This window comes from Lepidochelys kempii, chromosome 6, assembly GCF_965140285.1.
Source record: "Lepidochelys kempii isolate rLepKem1 chromosome 6, rLepKem1.hap1, whole genome shotgun sequence".
NCBI lineage: Eukaryota > Metazoa > Chordata > Testudines > Cheloniidae > Lepidochelys > Lepidochelys kempii.
Window position 1 is genome coordinate 101805180 of NC_136385.1, and position 19319 is coordinate 101824498.

The window sequence follows — 19319 nt, forward strand, 5'->3', positions numbered from 1 at the left end:
GACTGGCAGCTAAGGCCTTGGGAACCCAAATACTGGCACAAAGCCAGAGGGTCGTTCTCGTAGGTAGGCGGACCCGAGCAGCTGAAAAGGAGGCCACCTAGGAGGGAGAAGCACCTGAGTCTGACCCACACCCTAACGCCTCTGAACCAGTAGAGGCAACAGAGACTGGCCTCCTAGATCTCGGGCAGATTAGCCCCGGGAAAGGAAATTTTGGACGGGACCAGGCTGAAGACCCAAGGTACGACAACATTAGGAAGGAAGTGACCGAAATAGATGGGGTCCCCGTGGAAGGGAAAACCCAAGGATCAGGACCCTACTTCATAATGAAGAAGAATCTCTTATACTGGGTTGTACCAGTACAGGGGCAGAAGGTACAGCAGATCCTAGTACCTCAAAAACACCAGAATGCTGTATTAAGTCTGGCCCATAGTCAACTTTTTGGGGGCATTCGGGGGTAGAGAAGACCCTGGCACGGGTCTTGCAACAATTCTTCTGGCCCGGAGTACATGAAGAAGTGCGGAGGTACTGTGCATCCTGCCCGGAGTGTCAGCTGCACAGTCCCCGTCCCCACTTGAGGGCACCTTTAGTACACCTCCCCATCATAGAGGTCCCCTTCAAGCGAATAGCCATGGACCTAGTGTGACCCCTGGAGAAGACAGCCTGGGGCCACCAATATGTACTTGTCGTTCTGGATTATGCTACTCGCTACCCAGAAGCCGTCCCCCTGCGGAACACGGCCTCTAAAACAATAGCTAAAAACTTGGTGGGGATCTTTGCCCAAGTGGGGCTACCAAAGGAGATATTAACAGACCAAGGTACCCCATTTATGTGGAAGCTAATGAAGGACCTCTGTACGCTACTCCATATACATACCCTGAGAACTTCAGTCTCTCATCCGCAGACCGATGGGCTGGTAGAAAGGTTTAACCAAACCCTCAAGGCAATGATAAGGAAAGTGGTAAGTCGAGACGGGAAGGATTGGGACACTCTACTACCCTACCTTATGTTTGCAATCCGGGAGGTACCTCAGGCCTCAACTCCCCCTTTGAATTATTATACGGACACCACCCCCATGGCATACTAGATATTGCAAAAGAAATCTGGGAAGAGGAACCCAACGAGGGGAGAAATATAATTGAACATGTGTTGCAGATGTGAGAACGGATAGCCCGTGTCACCCCTATTGTACGGTAACATTTGGAAAAGGCGCAGTAGGCCCAGCGAACCCATTACAATCGCCAGGCAAAAGTCCGACAGTTCCAACCAGGGGATCGGATGATGGTGTTGGTACCCACGGCAGAAAGCAAGCTTTTGGCCCAATGGTGGTTGAACCCGTGGGGGAAGTAACCTTCAAGGTGTGGCAGCCAGGACGCCAGAAACAAGAACAAATTTATCACATTAACCTCTTAAAGCCTTGGCACCAACGAGAGGCGTGTGTAGTGGCCCAAGAGACCCCGATCCAGGGAAATAATATGCAGGAGCAGATCAGGATATCCACTGATCTGACATCCAACTAGAAGAAGGAGGTAACTGAGATGATCAACCGATACCAGGTCGTGTTTTCAACCAAACCAGGCCGGACCAACAAAGCATATCACCACATTATCACAGACCCTGGGGCAAAGGTAACTTTTAGGCCCCCTCGGGTCCCAGCAGCAAAAAGGGAAGAGATCAAGGTAGAGGTAAAAAGGATGTTGGAGCTGGGAGTCATCGAAGAGTCCCACAGTCAGTGGTCAAACCCGATTGTGTTGGTGCCCAAACCCAATGGCACCACTAGGTTTTGTAATGACTTTCGCTGGCTGAATGAGAGATCCAAATTCGATGCATACCCCATATCGATGAGTTAGTTGACTGCCTGGGCAATGCCTGATTTTTGACCACCCTTGATTTAACAAAGGGATACTGGCAGATTCCCCTTGCCAAAGATGCAAAAGAAAAGATGGCATTCTCTACACCAGAGGGTCTGTTTCAATATACTGTTCTTCCTTTTGGACTGCATGGGGCACCTGCCACCTTCCAGCATCTTATGGACAAGGTCCTACGGCCCCATACTAGTTGCAGTATGCAGCGACAAACCTGGATGATGTGATTATTCACTCTCCCGACTGGGAAACCCACTTCGGAAAGGTGGAAGCTGTTCTAGACACGTTAAGACAGGCTGGCCTTACAGCCAACCCAGCCAAGTGTGCTATAGGGCTAGCCAAGGCTAAATACCTTGACTACGTTGTAGGAAGGGGCATGGTCAAGCCTCAACTAAACAAACTAGAGGCTATCCAAAATTGGCCCCAGCTGAATCGGAAAAAGCAAGTCCAGGCATTCCTGGGTGTGGTGGGGTACTACGGACGATTTATTCCCCACTTCGCTACCAGAGCGAGTCCCCTGACAGACCTGATAAAAGCCCGGGGTCCAGACATGGTGAAGTGGACAGATGCCGCAGAGAAAGCATTCATGGATCTATGGACAGCCCTCTGCAGTAGCCCCGTGCTTATAGCCCCAGACTTCCACAAAGAATTCATTTTACAAACAGATGCATCTGAAGTAAGATTGGGAGCTGTCCTATCGCAGATGGTCGGAGATGAAGAACACCCAATCTTCTACCTCAGCAGGAAACTCCTCCCGAGAGAGCAGAAGTATGCTGTGGTTGAAAGAGAGTGCCTAGCTGTGAAATGGGCCATGGAAACGCTACGTTATTACCTTCTGGGATAACGGTTTACGCTTGTGACCGAGCATGCACCCCTCCAGTGGATGCAGCAGAATAAGGAGAAGAACGCAAGGGTGTCCAAATGGTTCCTGTCCCTACAACCTTTCCAATTCACCATACAACACCGGGCTGGAAGCCACCATGGCAATGCAGATGGCTTGTCACGAGTACACTGTCTGACGTCCCAAGTTGCCCAACCCCGTAGTATTGAGCGGGGGGGATATGTGACAGGGTCGGGCCAGATGGCTACAGGAGAGTAATAGAAGGCAGATACCTTTCCCAGGGAAAAGGGACCTACTTAGCCTGGGGCTAATATAACAGGGAAGGTTCCAGAACAATCAGGAACCTTCTGGAGACCATTAAGACAGGCTGATTAGAACACCTGCAGCCAATCAAGAAGCTGCTAGAATCAATTAAGGCAGGCTAATCAGGGCACCTGGGTTTTAAAAAGGAACTCATTTCAGTTTGTGGTGTGCGTGTGAGGAGCTGGGAGCAAGAGGCACTAGGAGCTGAGAGTGAGAACACAGACTGTTGGAGGACTGAGGCGTACAAGCATTATCAGACACTAGGAGGAAGGTCCTATGCTGAGGATAAAGAAGGTGTTGGGAGGAGGCCAAGGGGAAGTAGCCCAGGGAGTTGTAGCTGTCACACAGCTGTTCCAGGAGGCACTCTAAACAGCTGCATTCCACAGGGCCCTGGGCTGGAACCCGGAGTAGAGGGCGGGCCCGGATTCCCCCCAAATCCTCCCAACTCCTGGTCAGACACAGGAGGAGTCGACCTGGACTGTGAATTCAGAAAAACGGCCAAGCCGAGGGCTGCCATGAAGCTCCAAGGCGAGCGAATCCACCAATAAGCGCAAGACCCACCAAGATAGAGCAGGAACTTTGTCACACTGGACAATTGGCTAGTTCATAGAAGATCAAGGGCCCACATCAAAAACAGCACCCTCATCATCAGACATCTGTTGTCGAGACCTGAAATGAAATATGGACAAACTGGCATTACAACCAACACAACAAATAACTTTCATAGGAGTGGACCTAGACACAACTGCCATGGCGTACCTCTCTAAGGACAATTTCAGTCCATAGTGTCTCTGCCTGCCTCTCTCTCTCTGTCCAGTCTGCAGAGAACAGTTCACTTCTACCCACAACTACTGCACTGTGTGACCTCGTACATGTACATGACTCGTCATGCTAGAATTCACTTCAGATGTCTGAAGGCCTTGTTATATTGACTGAGCAGGCATCCACTGGACATGCTGATTAGCATACCTGCAGGAGTGCTTCAGTCTCTCAACTGGTTGTTAGACCCTCTCTAAATGTATGCAGAGGGGTTCCCTTTCTATCACGAGAACTGCCTATGACTCTCATAACAGACACATCCACCAAAGGTAGGGGGGCCATCTTGAACATTTCAGGAACAGGCTTTTTGGTCATTTCGGAAGGTTTCACTCCATATAAATGTGCTGAATCATTGAGCTCTTCATTAGGCCTACAAGATGCTTATGTCCACCATTAGGAATCAGGTGATTCAAGTCCTCACAGACAATACTACTGTTACATTTTACCTGAACAGGCAGGAAGGTACAAGATTGCCTCCACAGTGGCAAGAAGTGAGCCACCTCTGGAATCTCTGTTTAAGGAACAATATCTTATTAAAAGCTTTTCACCTTCCAGGGTTGACAAACACGATCACAAATTCCTATTGTGATCCTGGCAGACCAGGTGCTAGCTTATGCCAAGGCCCTTAGACCTCAACTGAACACTGACAATACATAACCAGAAACCAGTCTGGCTCACCTGTGTGTTTAGCATTTATTAAAATAGATCTTAAGTTCATAAGAATGTGTTTAGACTTTATGAAATGCTTATAGGATGTTTCATGTAGTAATCTCACTTAAAACATCTGTACCCTATGTTATAAGGATATAGTGAGTGTTTGATTACTTACACAATTACAGAAGTTTATGATGCAAACAGGTCAGCAATTGTAAAATGCTGGCTTCCTACAGAAGGTATTAGGTCCTGCCCACCAAGAAGGACCATTGTAACCAAATGAGCCATTCATTGTGAAACATCAAAGAACAAAGGCTTTAATTACTCACCCCAACACCCATGAAGATGTCATGCATGTGGAATTGTCCCATCAGCTTGAATTCTGAGGGAAGGGAATAAAAATTCCTGACAAGAAGAAACTGGAATTCTGCGCTTGGACTTTGGGAAGGCAAGATTTCTTAGCATAAGCAAAGGATCCCCAGCTGCTTGGCCTGCAGGACTTTTAGTGGTTTTACATCATCTCATAGTGAGACTGTGGCTAGAATAAACAGCCACCTCTCTCAATGACTCAGCGGAGAATAAATAGGACTCCAGAGTAAGCAAAGAATTACCAACATAGCATCTGACTCTGTATAAGCAGAAGCCACTCTTTCTCTCGCTTTTATATGAGGGAAACAGCCATATTGGGAGGGAAGGGGGGGCGGGAAGAGCAGTGGTAAGATTTCTGGTTTTTACCTTTTGCATTGTGATTTTATTTTTCTGAGAATATTGATTGTTTGCTTCCTGCTACAATATTATGGTTGGCTTATTCCTGATCATTTCCCCTGCTGAATCCTGCCAAGCTAATTTTGATTATGCCCCTTTTAATTACAGCAGCATGGCTTATTTGTATATGGCCAGTGTGGGAAGTATCATTCAGCTGGGAAAGCTATGTTGTGACAGCTGATAAGAGGCATGATGCATCTTGGCAGAAAGTTAGACTAAATGACCCTTGCAGTCCCTTCTGACCCTATGGTTCTATGTTTGACTTCTGGCCAGAGAAGGCCCCTGACACCTATGTGTGGAGACAGAAGAAAGTATATGGCTGTGGTGATTGTGAAATTAGAGTATGCTATGCTATAGTGGTGAGACTGTGCCCATACCATAGCTATAATGACTAGATGGACATATTGAGGTGATGGCCCTGGTCTTGTTGAGAATGGTGTTAGGAACAGACTGGCTGGGTCACAGCCCAGAATGCTACAAGCACAGGTCACATGGACATGTTTCTTCACCAGTGCATATCTCACCAACAGCCCCAATCCAGATCTGCACCCAATGTAGATTTCCCTATTGGTCTCTTCACCTGTACAGTGAATGGCCTGTATTTTTACCTGTCTGGGCACAACTGAAAATTGCCCTTAGCCCAGAATTAGAGGCCTTTTAAAAGAAAAGCCAAAGTGTGGTCAGCATTCTGGGCCACTCTACCCTGAAGGTGTCAATTCCCTGATGTGTGAGTGAACCTTGCTGGCCAGTTAATGGAGCATTATAACAATGGGTCAAAGGGAGACTCCTTATTTTGTTCTCTGTAATAACGATTGAATCAGGCTGGGGCAGCAACAGGTAAGGGTAGGTCCCAGTAACAGGAAAACACAGCTAAAGGAGGGAGCAGGGTGTGTTTTACCCCTTAGTGAGTGTTGACTGAAAAAGCATTTTTTACTTGTGCAGCGTTTACTTTCTTTGTTTCTACTGTTGTTCCTCTTAACTGTAAATCATAAGCAGCCAAGGATGTCTTCATTTTTCTTGACTGAACACTTCCCCCTAAGCATGGAAGCCCATCTTGTCCCCCTCCCCCGGCCACCCATTTTAGCAAACAGGGCAGATGGCTCATGCCATCAGGGTAATTGTTTCCCCCTCGGCCCCTCCCTGTGCTGGGGCTTTGCTGTCTGCCTCCATTTGGCAGTGCCTCACCCAACTCCTATCCCCACCTCCCAGTTTTGCTTCTTGGCCCCCTGCCTCCAGCTGTTTGAAACTACCCCCCACTCAGTCAGTTTCTGCCCTCTGCTCAGACCCTGCCTATCCCTCCCCAATTTGCCCCCTTTAACTTTTTTAATCCCTGGCAAGGGCAGCAACTTCAGCAGGTGTTACTGAGCAATGAGCATGCTCGTAGGAGCCAATTGGCACTCAGTGCCCTGTTGGAGTCCTAGTGCCATAGAGCCTGCTCCTGGGGGGTCACTAGGCCCGCAATCCTGCTGGGAGCGGGGGGCTCTGAGCACCCTGGGCTCCCCCTGCGCCTGATCCTGCAGTGTGGAGGATGACTCCGCTGGGCCCGATCCTGCATGTCACCCCATTTTTGCACTCCTGGCGGTTCTGCACCCTGGGCGTCTGCCCTGCTCACTCCACACTCATTACGGCCCTGTGTAGGGTTTTCAGGCATAGACTTGATATAGCAGATAAGTGTGTCTAAAAATGGTTGGAGGGGTTACTTGACACCATTTTTTTTTTTTTTTGGACTGATCCCTTGTAAAATCTCTGGATTATCCTTCAACTAACCAATGAATTCTTGGGGAAGATTTTCAGAGGTGCATTGGAAGTTAGGTGCTCAACTCACATTGACTTTCAGTGGGAGTTGAGTACCTCACGGCTATTTGTGCTTTTGAGAATCACCCTTGCTGCCACCACCACCAGTGCTGCACTGTCTTCTGACAGATGTAACTCTCCTCAGTGGGTCTTCCTAAATTTAAAATGTATAGAAACTTTCTAGTTCAAGAACAGATTGAAAGTGTAGCCAAGCCCTGAGGAGTTTATACAAAACTGGTGGCAAGCAGTCTTTATGTTTGTGATCGGCTGGATCACAGAACTAAAGAGAGGCAAAGCTTGCGTGAGTCACCGCCTGTGCTGCCACTCATGATTAGTGAGGAAAACTCTAGTGTTGTCCATTTTAAATGTGCGTACACTACACTACAAATCTAGTATAACTCACAGTTTTCACAGTGAGGCAGTCTAGTTATTTAATGTTGCAGGGAGGTGGGTAGGAAGAATGCTTGTCATATAAATAGAGAAAATTCTTCAATAAATTAATTGGAAAATTGTCAACGTTTTGAAAGAATAGGTCAACATAACAAAGTGGTGGTACACTTTATGCTTAACTGCATGGATAATATGAAAGATTTCATCATGATTCAGACCCACTGTACATCACTAGGTTCAGCTATATCAAGAATCTTTTGATCTTCATCTGATTACAGTTTACTAGGCAAGGGCTAGATCCTCAGCTGGTATAAACTGACATGGCTCTTGACTCATTGGAGTTGCACTGATTTACACCAGCTGAGAATCTAGTCTGAAACCAGCTGTTTCATATCATCTGCCACAGCAATGATATGTTTAAAGAATATCCATACCTTAGGGCAATTACTAAACCTATTCCATGAGAAAAGTATGAGCTTAAGAGCTTCCTCTTTCAGGATTTACTTTGTTGGCTGGAGACCCTGAGACCGCTTTGCTGCTTTTCATACTGAACATGTTGTCGCTTTCCTAGAAAGGCTCAACTTCAAACACCCTTTCAGGTTAGAACACAGCTACCTGATCCCATCTAGACCTAACAGATGCCTGACCTTTCTGCCAGACATAATTCTTTTCCTATCCTATTTGTCTTTTCCTATTGGGGGAGGTTTAGGTTGGATATTAGGAAAAACTTTTTCACTAGGAGGATGGTGAAACACTAGAATGCGTTACCTAGGGAGGTGGTGGAATCTCCTTCCTTAGTTTTTAAGGTCAGGCTTGACAAAGCCCTGGCTGGGGTGATTTAGTTGGGGATTGGTCCTGCTTTGAGCAGGGGGTTAGACTAGATGACCTCCTGAGGTCCCTTCCAACCCTGATATTCTGTGATTCACATATGGCCTGATCCAGTGCCCCTTTAAGTCAATAGAAAGAGTCCTATTGACTTCAGTGGGCATTGGATCTGGCCCATGTTGAAAAAAGATAGGCTTGAGCCATGAAGTTTGGATCCAAATGCCAACTTCTGCAAAGTTTTGGGGTGCTCAGATCTAAGGAGTCATTCCTGCTACCAGTATTGAAATGTCACCCTGTGAAGTGAAAGTAAGGCAAACCAGATTGCATTGATATTATTAGACATACATATGAACTTTGCTACATTTTATATTTCTGGGTTTTTTTAAAATCAAATCCCAATTCCCTTCCATTTTCCAGTATGTTCACACTTACTTTTCTGCCTTTTACAGACCCCAAAATAAATACAGAACTACAATCCTCCTCTAACGATTAACTTTTATTCTAGAAGTTTGGGGTTACAATAGTACTTCATCCAGTTATTTTCTTGCTTTTTAAAATTGGCTTGGCATGTGGTAATCCTGGGTTTTCTGAACCCAAAACTTTTTATAACTTTTACTCTTTGCAAAGCGCTGGCAGGAAATAAATCAGTGAGGATACGACCATCTGCTGGATAGATGGTTGATACAAGCAGGATAACACAAGTGCTCTTATTAAAGGTTTGCTTTCTTTAGTCTCAAGCACCTACACATGTCCACAACAGGTTAGTAAAACACTCCAATCCCCCACATTTACGAAGGTCTGGAGTGGTTTTTGAGTGGTGCAGCAGCAGCCTTCCGATGACCAATCTTGTGTCTTCCTGAGGGGACCCTCAGATGCATCCAGGGGGAGAATCCTGAAGAGTCCAACTGCCACAAACTTTCTTCCCTTATTTATTTGTTAGTATTACAATGACATGTCAAAGAAAACTTGTTAAGCCACCAATTTCAAAGATTAAGCAAGAGGTTTCATTTTGATTATCAATTAGCCAGATGTGTGTTTGCAGTCTGCAAACCTTGAGGCCCTGACAAAAACAGCCTGGAGGGCAAACGTAGACAAGGTTCCTTCCCCCCCATACCTCAGGAATTTCAACAGAGATCTTATCAGGAGGGGTGGGGTCAGACTGTCTTCTCTTGTGGTCGCCCAAACCCTCTCCCCTCCTGACTTTTCTTCATGCTAAGACTGCTGCTCAGGCCCACTAAAGGCCTCCTAGTTTGGTTGCTTTTTGCAATGAACAGTAGTGATCCAGTCACTTTACTGGTCCTCCAAGATCTCCCTGTACAGTGTCTCAGTTGTTGTAAAATACACAAATAACTACCTCCCCTGCTGTTGTCCTACTCGTATTTCTTGCTATTCAACATTGTTTTTTTTTAAGTGAATCATAGCCGAATCCCACAAAATTAAACATTACATAGTAATTACTAGAAAATCTACTGATACAACTCAATGTTATTCAAGAAGTCATCTTGATTGTCTCTTTAAATCTTCCACATTCAACACAATCAAACATTACTGCACTACTTTAGATACACAGTTGCACAGAAAAGCTTGTCCTTGTTATTTTGATAACTGAATAATGATACCTCTTTTCTACAGTAGTTTTCATCAGCAGATCTCAAAGTGCTTTACAAAGGAGGGCAACGTTATTGGCTTCATTTTTACAGATGGGGAAATTGAGGCACAGAGTGGTGAGGTGACTTGTCCAACTGCTTTATGCCAATCTTGTGACGAGTTCATAATACATAATCTATATATATGAATATTTACTGCTTTTCCTCTCTGATACACGTAGTATTTATACACAGATACAATTATCACTTTCCACATTCAGTGTACCTTAGGAACATTAAATAACTAATCCTCTCAATGCCCCTGTGTCATAGGTAAGAATTATGAGTCCTGTTTTACAGATGGGGAAACTGAGGCAGGATGTTTTATATAATAGTTTCCCATTTGCGACGCACATAACTCAGAGAACTGACCCTCAAGGAGTTTTGTCATCATCGTTCCATTAGAAGTGGGCTGGGAGGAATAGACTCAATAAGCGGTTATCCTGAGACACATACAGCTCTTTAGATTCCCACAGAAGTCCACTGCCTCTGTACAGCTGTTCTATTGGACCTTCTTCCCCCACCTTTTGTGGTACACTTGCCAATGGCAGCATAGCTGGTTCTGGTACCTCTCCGGTTGCATAGTAGTAACTGTCAAAGAATTCAGTGCTTCCTGAAGCAGCATTGACTCTCAATCACAGTTCTGATAGAAAATCTGTGAGGAGTGTGCCATGGATTGTGGCAGCTTTCTGACTTCACCATTTTCTTCCCACATTCCATCTTAAACTTATATGGAACCCCAGTCCTTTTCAGAGTCTATTGAGGAATTTTGGAGAATTGGAGAGAAAGAGAGGACCATGTTGAAGAGCCATCACTCCCACTTCTCTCCTTTCTATCACTTCACTTTCCTCCTCCTGCAAGGGTGGTTTCTGATAGGTTTGGTTCCTCTATTTCTGGAAGCAAAGGGAGGGACCGTAAGACTCTCTGTGACTGGCTGATGGACATACAAAGTTTTAATGTTAGCAGAGGTGAGACATGAACTCAGGCATTTATGTCATGCAAGGCCACTCTCAGATCTCTTGACAACATCTTCTCTTCCCAATATAATCATGGCTGCCCCAGTGAAAAATATTGATATCTCTGTAATCTTCCTTTTATGCTGCTTTAGGATCAAAATATCTGTCCAATACCTGATTTTCACTGGATGGACCAAAGCAAACTTTGCTATATCAAAATGATTGTAAGCTCTGTTTTAAATGTACTCTCCATCATAATTAATGGAGGATTGTCAGGTTGCAATTATCAGGTTGCAACATTTAAAAGAACAACCCTTGGGGGAAAAACAACGGCCTTTTAAAATGTATCTTTGTATCTCACCGCAAGCAATAGCTCAGTAAATTTTATCAGTAAGTTGAACTTCCAGTTGGGATGAACCACAATAAATGGTGGTTTGCCATTGACTTCACTGGGGCCAGGTATATGTCTGTCATAAGCATATTTTAACTTTTTACTTATGTATTTATTTTTGCTTGTTTTGCAGATCGCCCATGGATCTGGAATATTCCTTATACCAAAGCACCTGATACACATGGAAACATGTGGGTTCCATCATAAAAGCTTCAAACCTACTGTGAGATTTCGGCGTCTGACACAGCCTCCTACCATAGCTGTGAGACTAATTATTTCTGATTTTCAGATGTGGAGTTACGCACTGGATAACTAGCTTCTTATTATGTCACGTCAATAATATTGAGACATTGTTTGGGGGAGGAGAGGAAAGGAGAATCCTTGGAGAATATGTAACCATATTGATCTTTATGGACTTTCTAAAAATATAACACTGTAATTTTAAAATACCGTTTTATATACTCTTCTTCTTGTAGTGCTCATTGCATTTTGGAAGGTGTTAAAATGACAGTGTAAGCTATGTTCAGAGGTTCCCACTGTTTTTAGCCAGAATATATTCAAATCTGTTAGTATTCTTTTTGATTGTTTTGGGGCCCCTCTTGATCACAGGAAGAGATTTGTAGTTACATTTTGAAGTTAGAAAGTGAATAAAAGGCAATTTTGTTACATTTTTCATCAACATGAAACCAACCCTTTGCTTTCACCTCTTTAGTAATTTATTGTCCTCTCCTTTGAGAGCTTAACAGAGTTCAATTCATTTCCTCCCCATTTCTTCCTTCTCCAAAGCCCAAATCCTGTCCAAAAAACTCAGTGCAAGTAGCTGGACTTGAGTGCCGGGGAGCTACATGAGGCAATGAGGTCACATGCATCAAAGCTGCTCTGCAATTGCTACTCCAGTCTAAAAGTCCAACAGTACAGTTTTCAGAGTAGCAGCCGTGTTAGTCTGTATCCGCAAAAAGAACAGGAGTCCTTGTGGCACCTTAGAGACTAACAAATTTATTTGATCATAAGTTTTTGTGGGCTATGGCCTACTTCATCAGATGCATAGAATGGAATATACAGTAAGAAGATATATATACATACAGAGAACAGGAAAAGGTGGAAGTAGCCATACCAACTGTAAAAGGCTAATTAATTAAGATGAGCTATTATCAGCAGGAGAAAAAAAACTTTTGTAGTGATAATCAAGATGGCACATTTAGACAGTTGACAAGAAAGTGTGAGGATACTTAACATGGGGAAATAGATTCAATATGTGTAATGACCCAGCCACTCCGAGTCTCTATTCAAACCCAAGTTAATGGTATCTAGTTTGCATATTAATTCAAGCTCAGCAGTTTCTCGTTGGAGTCTGTTTTTAAAGCTTTTCTGTTGCAAAATTGCCACCTTTAAGTCTGTTAATGAGTGACCAGAGAGGTTGTAGTGTTCTACTGGTTTTTGAATGTTATGATTCCTGATGTCAGATTTGTGTCCATTTATTCTTTTGCATAGAGACTGTCCGGTTTGGCCAATGTACATGGCAGAGGGGCATTGCTGGCATATGATGGCATCTATCATATTGGTAGATGTGCAGGTGAACGAGCCCCTGATGGCGTCCTGTCCTCCTTGCCCTTTCTATTGTCTTGCTTCTCCTTCATTATTCTCAAAGTCATTCTGTGATGTATTGTAAGCAAGACACAAGAAGTAATTCTTCCTCTCTACTCCACACTGATTAGGCCTCAACTGGAGTATTTTGTCCAGTTCTGGACGCCAAACTTCAGGAAAGATGTGGACAAATTGGAGGAAGTCCAGAGAAGAGCAACAAAAATGATGAAAGGTCTAGAAAATATGACCTATGAGGGAAGATTGAAAAAATTGGGTTTATTTAGTCTGGAAAAGAGAAGAATGAGAGGGGACATAAGTTTTCAAGTACATAAGATTGTTACGAGGAGGAGGGAGAAACATTTTTCTCCTTAACCTCTGAGGATAGGACACAAAGCAAATGGGCTTACATTGTAGCAAGGGTGGTTTAGGTTGGACATTAAGAAAAACTTCCTCACTATCAGGGTGATTAAGCACTGAAATAAATTGCCCAGGGAGGTTGTGGAATCTCCATCATTGGAGATTTTTAAGAGCAGATTAGACAAACACTGTCAGAGATGGTCTAGATAATACTTATCCTGCCATGAGTGCAGGGGACTGGACTAGATGACCTCTCTAGATCCCTTCCAGTCCTATGATTCTATGTCCTGTCCTGTGGAGTCTGTAAGCTCCTTGGAGCCATTATGGTGCCCTCTCTGTGCTGTTTTGGATGCCAATGAAAATAATGTCATTTATGTGCAGGGGGAAGAACTGCACTGACCAGACCCCTTGAGAGGTGGCTACACAGTGGTGGGAATATCTTCTATAAGCTATGTCTATACCACAAAAATTGCCTGTTGCTGATCATTGCTGCTAGCAATGGATGCACTTGAACTGGTTCAGATGCAGGCATAGCCTGGGAGAAAGCATGGTTAACACATACTCAGAGCTGTTAGGAATAAAATATGCTCAACTCCCGATAGCTTTGAAGCACATTCTCTGAAACTCCTCTGAGCACAGTTTGTCCTGGATCTGCACTTGAGGTTGGGTACAGTTGTGCCCACTGCTGACAACCTGTTGTCAGCAATGCGTAATTCCTGCAGTGCGATCATAGCTTTCACTGCCACTCCCTTCTGCATGACACCACAGAGTCTTTCACAGTTTTGTTCTCCACTGTGCACAATAGAGAGAGGAATGTAGGTGTTAAGATCAAGGATCTTGTCCCACAGATCTATTCTCCAGGGCCAAATTGAAAGTCAGAGGGATGCTCCATTGTGCATACAAGATTTTGACCCTTTTTGAACTAGAATTTGACCACTTAAAACTCATTTAATGTCCCTAATAAACATTTTCTATGTATCCTATTCTGAGAGTTCTGCAACTAAACTACCCCCGAGCAAGGAGCAATATGTTTGTTGTGCTGCTCCTGGAGCAAGCTAAAAGACAGATCATGATTCAGAGAGTCACAACCTGCCTTCCAGATACCCCCTTGCTCTGGGGGGAAAGTACCATGCGTCAAGTCCATAAATGGTAGAGGGTAATTCTCCCCTGCCCTGGTACACAGGCATAGCTAAAACAGACAAAAATATAGCATCTGAAGTTGAAACATTCCTACCCAATTTGTAATTTCTTATTTCTACTTGCAGTCAATTGAGAAAGAATTAAAAAATGGCACAATCTGTCTCTAAGCTAATTTTATCTGTATGTATGCAGTGACTTGACACTTCCACTATTGGGCCTTTGGAACTACAGATATGACTTCAGAGGGGTCATTATGTACTAATGGCTTATGACATCCAAAAAGGAAATGCAAAGTGACAGATGGTGTATATTGCTGTAATAACTCTGCCATATGATTGTTTTCCATCGTCTGTTCTTAACTAAATACTGTCACTGAGTTAATTACATTCACTATATACCAAAAAGTAGGACTGGTTAACATGGAAACAAACTAATTTATATAAGTAGTTGAACTATTGATTTACAGATAAAGAAGTTATTAAAATGGACTTTGATCACTGTCTGGCTTCAATTTTAGTTCTGAAAAGTTAATAATAGAAGAGCAGGGTCTTTCCATGGTAAGTCTCTGGTTTTAAATAAGACCTTGAATGTGTAGTTATAGCCAGTAAACCAGTATATTTTTTTAAAAGCCACTTGTATATTCTAAGTCCTATCTGCTTACATTGCTGACTAGATTGTTCTAATTTAACGTAAACTACTGTTTTACTCCAGTTAGCCCTGCAGAGCCAACACAACTTTCAGTGAGTGAATTGGATTCTAGTCTGATTCATACATCAGCAGAATTGTTGTCTAAGTTCCATGTTTAATCTTTACTTCTTACAAAATCAGTGCTAGAAAGAATCTAGTTTCACTCTCATATTCCATGTTGAGTTTGCAGAGATGGAGGTCAGGAAAAAGTCTTGTAAATAGAGCCGATTTGCTCTGAAAATCATTGAGATATAATAAACAAATCTTGGACAAAAAAACCACCGCCACCCAAAACAAAACCCCAAAATGGTTACTTACCTGTTCTGTAGCTGCTGTTCTTTGAGATGTGTGTGCAGATATGTATTACACTTAGGTGTGTTCATGCCGAGTGTACCAGAGTCAGACTTTTTTCCCACAGCAGTATCTGTTGGGATAGCGCACGCACCCTACATCCTCCTGGCCCCTCCAGAGGAAATATAAGGGTTGCCGCTGCCCCAACCCCCCTCAGTTCCTTCACAGCAGAGCAGATGGTTTAAGACTCCAATAGAGAGGGGACAGAGGGCAGGTCATGGAATACATATCTGCACCCACAACTAGAAGAAAAACAGTTACAGAACAGGTAAGTAACTGTTTTTCTTGTTCGCATTGTTGCAGGCATGTATTCCACTCAGGTGACTCCCAAGCAGTACTGTGGGTTCAGAGCCTACTTGAATAATGATTGAAATATGACTTTGCCAAAGTTCACATGCAATCTAGAGATTGTTGAGACGACACAGTGAAAAGTAAATGTATTTACTGAGGACTCTACAGATGTCCAGAATGGGAACATCCCTGAAGAAAGTAATTGATGCAGCCTGAGCCCTTGCAAAATGGGCCAAGAGTCTTTGCAGAGGTGGAATATTGACTGCCCTGTATGCTATTGTAATGCAAGAGGTTATCCAATGAGACATCATTTGTGCTAACGCTGCCTTGGCCCTTCATGTGATCTACATAAGACACAAAATGACAAGAATACTGTCTGAAGGACTTGGTCCTATCCAAGTTAAAAGCCAGTGCTCTCCTGACATCTAACTTACGTGGACGTTCCTCATCTCTGCTAATTTGCAGTTTGGGGAAGAAGACCAGAGAAGTATTGTCTGGTTTAAATGAAAAGCTGACACAACTGTAGATAAAAACTTCAGGTGTGGTCATAAGGCTACTTTGTCTTTGAAGAGCGCTGTGTAAAGAGGACCTGCCTGTAACGCTGGCAGATCAGGTGCCAGCTTATGCCAAGGTCCCCATGCCTAACTTGGATACTGACAGACAAATAGCTGGAATCAGTCTTTTTCACCTGTGTGTTAGTATTGTTAAAATAGGTATTAGAGTTATAAACATGTTTAGTGTTTAGACTTTATTGAATGCTTGTAAATTGCTGCATGCATTAATCCCGCTTATAACATTTGTATGCCATATTGTAAAGTAATATTTGAGCATTTGCACTGGAAGCCTCCATAACTATATAAATAACCAGACAGGAGGGAGACATTACGTGTGAAATGCTGTCCTCCAACAGAAGGTGTTATGGCCTTCCCCAAAAGGAAGGCCCATCGACCAGACAAACTGTTGAGAAACATCAAAAAGGACAAAAGATGTTGTTGTTTGCTCACCTCCCCTGGCAATGAAGAGCAGATGTGCAAGAGAATTGTTCCCATCAGCTGAGTTGGCAGTTTGAAGCAGAATGGGGGAAGGGAGAAAACCCCCTAACAAGGAGGAACTGTAACTCTGTGCTGCTTGGACTCTTGAGGGCAAGGTTTTCTGGGCATAAGCAAGAGATCCCTGGTGTTTAGCCTGGGTTAGCCCTAAAGGACATATAAGGCTTGCTTATTATAGAAGCTGCTATTACCTTTTGAAATATTCAACTCTGAAATATTCAACAGTGTGTTTTTCTGTGGTAAAATGCTGATTCATCAGAATCAAAACATTCCACAGGAATGTATCTATTTTGATTAAATTTCAGCAGGATCCTGCCTGGTTTCTTGCCAACTTAGCAGCCCAACTCCTCAGCAGTCAAGGTTGCAGCCTTGACTTTCGGGCCTTCCTAGGTTCCTGGCTCTTTTACAGCCCAGGGAGCCCCAGCTCCGAGGCTACCTGAGCTGGCCTGTTGCCTGCCTGGTAGGCTGACAGGGCCCTGGGCAACTTGGAAATGTTTTGGAAATGTCTAAATGTCATTTCAATGTTTTCTGAATGAAATTTTGGAATTCCTATTCCATGGGAAATTTTGGAATTTCATTTTTTGTTCCATTTTGGATTTTATTTCATAATTTCCCACAGAATGAGAATTCCAGTTTCCAGACAGTTCTAAATATGGTTGGTAGAAAGGGGGTGCTGTAGCCTGGTCAGTCCAGTCTAAAAGTAGGGTGAGGTGCAGTGCAGGTTTCCATTCAAAGAGGCACCGGTTTAGACCTGTCATTTGGAAGGGGTATGCACAGAGAGATTGAGAGAGGGCAAAGGTACAGCTAAGCCTTGCAACAGAAGCTCTCTCCAGGTCAGGTTTAAGACACATTGCTGGGTTTATATGGGGAACTCAGACTGTGCTTTCCCATACTTTATGTGCTCTGGGGATGATCTATCTACTGCTGTCAACCCAACATCTTTCCCCTAACTCTCTTATAAAAATGCCTTTTAAAAAATAAAGGAAATAAAGCTGTTTCTTTGACCAGTTGTGGGGAATTATTACTCAGCATGATATCTTTTTTTCCTTGATAAACTGCAGTTGTTTCACCCTTCTTCCCACTTGCAATGAACTAGTTCTTACGCTAGTTCAAAATAAAAAATGATTTCTGATAACCATGGCAACAAAAGGATTCTTTGCTCCTTATAGTCACTTTGTGCCACATGGTGGACTGGATCTTTTCAAAGTGCATTTGTCCAGCCTACCTGTGTCTCATTAACAGCCTTGCAATGGGGTCTGATAGACGGCAGCTGATCCCTATATAGAGCAGCAGGAAGCTGCAGAGAAGAGGGGGATTCTCAAGACACTAGGGTGCCATGGAACTGTTAAAGAAACCTGGGACCTGGAAGCTGTGGAGAGTAAGGTTCCTGTGGGCTGCAGAGACAAGAGGGCTTCAGGACAGATTTGAGATACCAGGGGAACAAGACTCCAGCCAGCTCTGGCTGATAATTCTCTGCTTTTACCAGGCTACTAAGTTGGACTTTGTGGACTTGGGACTTTGAATTTTGTTCTGAACTTACTTTTATGTTAAGAAACCCAACCCTAAGGGGAGGGGTCTTTGCACAGAAAAACCTCTGTGAAGTTATTGAGAGTTCCCCCTTCAAACTGAGGCAGGGTGCCTGTAGAGTGATCTCAGGTCAGGAAGTGGTGCTTGTATAGATCCAATACATTTTACCTTCTCCCCAGCGCAGGGGTGAAATTGAGAGACACTGTGATTCTCCAGACTCGGTTTTCTTCCTGGGTGACTCCTGGGGCAGCACAACTATGCATTGTTCCTTAGGTCAGGACATATCAAGCCCCATTGAAGGCCCTGATCCAACGCCCCATGAAGTTGACTGGAGTCTTTCATTTGCACTTTGAATGGAAGCCAGCAGCACAAAAGAAAAAAAGCAAGACCCTAAAGAGATAACAAATGTTTCATCCTACATATAAAAATGCCACGTATTACAGTAACTTCATTGTTTGTTGGTGTTGCTAAATGGCCACTGTGCTTTCTGAGCCAGTGCTTCCAGTCCCACAATACAGGACATTAATTCATTGTATTTTGTGGTGTTGGAACTTTCACTCTATGAAATTTCTACATATTGATGCCTCTGCACATAAACACAGTAAATATGAACAAAATAACTAGAAGAAATTACTGTACATGGAGTAACTCCAAATTAAACCAGCAGAAAAAATGCAGGTGATCTCAGTTTAGATGTCAAGAGCCTAATTCCAAGGTGAATAAATGAGTGTAACTTAAATCTTACTCCTTTTTCCAGCTGCCCATGTCATACAAATTTTGGACCAGATTCTGATTCCCTCCCTCAGGGAATAGCACTTTACTCAATGAATAGTCCCATTGATTTCAGAACTATGTGTGGAGTGGGATACTACTGTGAGTAAGGGTATCAGAATCTGGCCTTGAGACTCTCACCCACCTTCTTCATGCCCTCTGGGTTTGGCCCACTTAAACTGCTGTAACTCTCATCCTGAGTGGCTAAAGACAGGAATGTAGCAAGAAAAGCACTAATGAGGTTGTAAAGATCAGTGAGTTCAAATAAACGGCCTCACATTTCAATTTACACTTTCTGCCAGCTCTTTGTGTTTTC

At 43.7% G+C, this 19319-nt stretch overlaps 1 protein-coding gene across 1 annotated transcript in view; it reads left to right on the top strand.

Annotated features, from left to right (window-relative positions):
• Positions 1 to 11693, top strand: part of TDP1 (tyrosyl-DNA phosphodiesterase 1) — a 114356-nt gene extending 102663 nt beyond the window's left edge. Inside the window, exon 16 of the mRNA XM_073349395.1 lies at positions 11380 to 11693. Coding sequence (XP_073205496.1) covers positions 11380 to 11453 — 74 coding nt within the window. The 3' untranslated portion in view covers positions 11454 to 11693. The remainder of the gene's footprint in view (positions 1 to 11379) is intronic.
• Positions 11694 to 19319: the final 7626 nt, after the last annotated feature.